Raw genomic sequence first — 3,116 nt, 5'->3', positions numbered from 1 at the left:
TTTTAAAAAAAAAAAAAAAAAAAAGAGTGATAAATTGAAACATTGTCAGTAGTTGGAAAAGTACACATAAATTAGTAGGTAAATAAAGCCAAATACAAAATACACATGTTGATTTAAAACATGACAACATTCTATATTATATAAACTCCCATTTCTAATTTCCAGAAGCTATCCTACAGATGTGTGAATATTTTTGTCAAGGGAAGAAAATATAAAGAAAGGGAATAATTATAATATTTATGAAGATTCTATTTTAATTAATGAAAAGATATATGGCTATAGTGGCCATATTTTCCAGTTCTAAAATCAGGATATCTAATCCTACAGAAGATTAACTCACATTTGTCTATTCATTTATCTGATCATCTTATTGAAAAGAATAGAATAATTTTTTTTAAAAGGTGGAAAATGTAGAACAAATAGATAAGGACCAATACCTTCACAGCCATCTTACTGCATCGTGGATCCCTCATTTTAAACTAATGGAAATGTGGAAAAACTCCTAAGGCATCTGGGAAATGAAGTGGGACTTTGAATCCAGTCAGTTTAAACTCAATGAACCCGAACTTGAGAGCCTCTTACAGTCTCAGCCTAAGGCCTGACCTTGGCAGTGGCTTCTGGATGATAAGAGAAAATAGCCCAGACTGTAGTTATTCTTAGGAAGGACCAGAGTTTCTTCAAATCCTGCAGAGAAAATTAAAGACATGGAACTCTTAGAAGGTGAAAAGGGAAGAGAGTTAAACATGAAATTAAATGGGATATATCTACAGTTGACATTTAATTTTTGGTGATCATTACCAGTTTTTACAGATACTTTTAACCATTACAACGTTTTATTTGTTTTAAATCACTAGAAGAAGTTAATCACTTCTGTCTGTCATTAGGGGGCTTAGCTTTTCCTCTTTTTATTAAACGATACGAGCCATTCAATTCAACAGGTGTGCTGTGCGTGCCAATTTATATCCAGATTGTACTCTTGTATCAAGCCCAGCAAAGGCTCAAGGACCTCTGTCTATTTTCAGATACCAACAAACAGAAATGGCTTTTTTTTTAGGATCAGAAAGAAATATGTAGGAAGATCCTTGTTTATTTTTTAGATGTTTTGAAAGGGAATTTAAGTAGCAAATAATAGTTTTTAAATGCTTGCCTGCCCGGATGACCTTTTTCTCAGTGGTTTCCCAGTTTCAGTTGGGGACCAGTACTGATCCAGGTTTTAGCTGGTGCAAGGCAAAAAACAAAGACAAAACAGCCAGTCTGTGTGTCTGTCTATCTCTTTGTCTTTGTATCTGGTATAAGGTCACTGACTAACTGTCTTTTCTTGGGAAGGACGGCCTTTGTGCGACTATTTTCTCTTATAAAATGTTTGTGTATAAAATACTCTTTCTTTTAGGAACTTGTGGTTAGAGTAGAAAGTAACAAAGTAAAAAGTTAGCAACCCTGTGTTGACCCCCTACTTTTTTTTTTTTTCTTATATTTGTTGGTGAAATTCAACAGTCTTAGGAAGCACCGCAAGACAGCAATGATCTACTAGAAAGAGTCCTGGTTTAGGAGACAGGAAACTTCACCATGTGCCTTGAGGCAGGCTGCTAACACCCTCTGAGCCTCCCTTTCTTTAGGTGTAAAATAGTAGTAATAATTCCTATGTTGAGGATTGTTTTGAGGAATAGATGAGATATTTCGTACCAAAGTGCTTGGCTCATAATAACAAGCAGTAAATGGAGGCTTTTAAAACTGGATGGTGTGAAAGCACTTTATATGTTCCAAAGCACTGCACAGCTCTGCGGTGCTGTTATTAGCTAGAATTTACATTTTGAAAACATCAGTCAGATGATGAAGAGCTTCCAAATTGAAAACGCATGTGTTATCAAAGTAGCAATAAATCTTTCACCGCACAGAGCACGTAAATGATGCCAGCAAAGCTGGCGTATTGTTCACAAACTGGCATGACTCATAATACAGGACATAGTCTCAGTCTAGTAACACTGAGTGCTTCTTATCTGTAAGTTGGGAGTGAACTTTGAAGGGATGTTTTCTTTGAAACTGCTTGAAAGTTTGCAAAGATGGCTCAAGTATTTTTCTTTTCTTCTTTCTTTTTTTTCCGCTTTACAGCCAAAGAAGCCTAAAGCCCCAGACAGTCCATTTCACGGCATTGTTTCCAAGTGTTTTGAGCCTCATCTATATGTGTATATTGAGTCCCAGGACAAGTGAGTGATGAACATTTTGCTGCCTTCTCCTGCATTTCTCGCTCCTTGGGTCAGGGCTGGGGCCTCACAAGGGCACAGCTCCTTCTAGAGGTTGAAGGAGGGAATTGGGGCACCCGTTATACCCTCCCTGGAAACCTGTTAAGGATGTTTTTCGGCCTTTTGAGTGTTATCATGTATTGTGTCCATAAATCTCAGAAGCCTGAGTTTGACTCTAACAAGGTTCCACACAGGTCCCAGCACCTACTTCCCAGGTAGGCGCTGAGCCCGTATCCCACTCTGTATGTCAGCCCGTGAGGCTTTACAATGTCAGGCGCTGGAAAGTGGAGAAAGAAAGCCTCATCTCTAATGTATATGTTTTCAAGTATAATTTGTTTTAACTTTTCACTGTGAAATCATTTAGACTTACCAAAAGGTTTTAAAAAGCTCTCATATACCCTTCGCCCAGAGAAATGTTAACAGTTTACATAACCGCAGTTATCAAAACAGGCAGGTACCCTTCTCCCACGAATGTCCTTTCTCTGGTCCAAGATTCAATCATGCATTTAGTTGTCAGGTCTCTTTAGGCTCTGTTAAGCTGGAATAATTCCTCAGTCTTTTCTTTGTCTTTCATGACCTTGACACTTTTAAAGAGCGTTTGACCAGCTATTTTGTCCAAAGCCCTCAATTTCTGTTTGTGATGTTTCCTCTTGATTAAATCAAGGTTATGCATTTTGGGCAAGAATACCACAGAGGTGACATTGTGTCCTTCTCAGAGCCCAGTGCGTGATGTCAGGAGGCATCTCACCTGCATTTGTCCTGTCATTGCTGAGGTTGACCTTGACCACTTGCTAAAGTGATGTCTGCCAGCTTTCTCCCTGTGAAGCCACTATTTTTTGCTCTGTAATTCATAAGTATCTTGCGGGGGGGGGGGGG

The 3,116-nt window shown here is 38.4% G+C and overlaps 1 protein-coding gene across 2 annotated transcripts in view; it reads left to right on the top strand.

Moving 5' to 3' along the window:
• VPS53 (VPS53 subunit of GARP complex) overlaps positions 1-3,116 on the top strand; it is a 125,738-nt gene that overhangs the window by 70,335 nt on the left and 52,287 nt on the right. For both annotated transcript variants that reach the window (XM_007454234.1, XM_007454235.1), the window contains one exon: positions 2,110-2,204. In XM_007454234.1, the coding sequence (XP_007454296.1) occupies positions 2,110-2,204 (95 nt within the window). The remainder of the gene's footprint in view (positions 1-2,109; positions 2,205-3,116) is intronic.

This window comes from Lipotes vexillifer, unplaced genomic scaffold (assembly GCF_000442215.2).
Source record: "Lipotes vexillifer unplaced genomic scaffold, Lipotes_vexillifer_v1.1 scaffold680, whole genome shotgun sequence".
Classification (NCBI taxonomy): Eukaryota; Metazoa; Chordata; class Mammalia; order Artiodactyla; family Lipotidae; genus Lipotes; species Lipotes vexillifer.
This window is presented reverse-complemented; position numbering and strand designations above follow the sequence as displayed.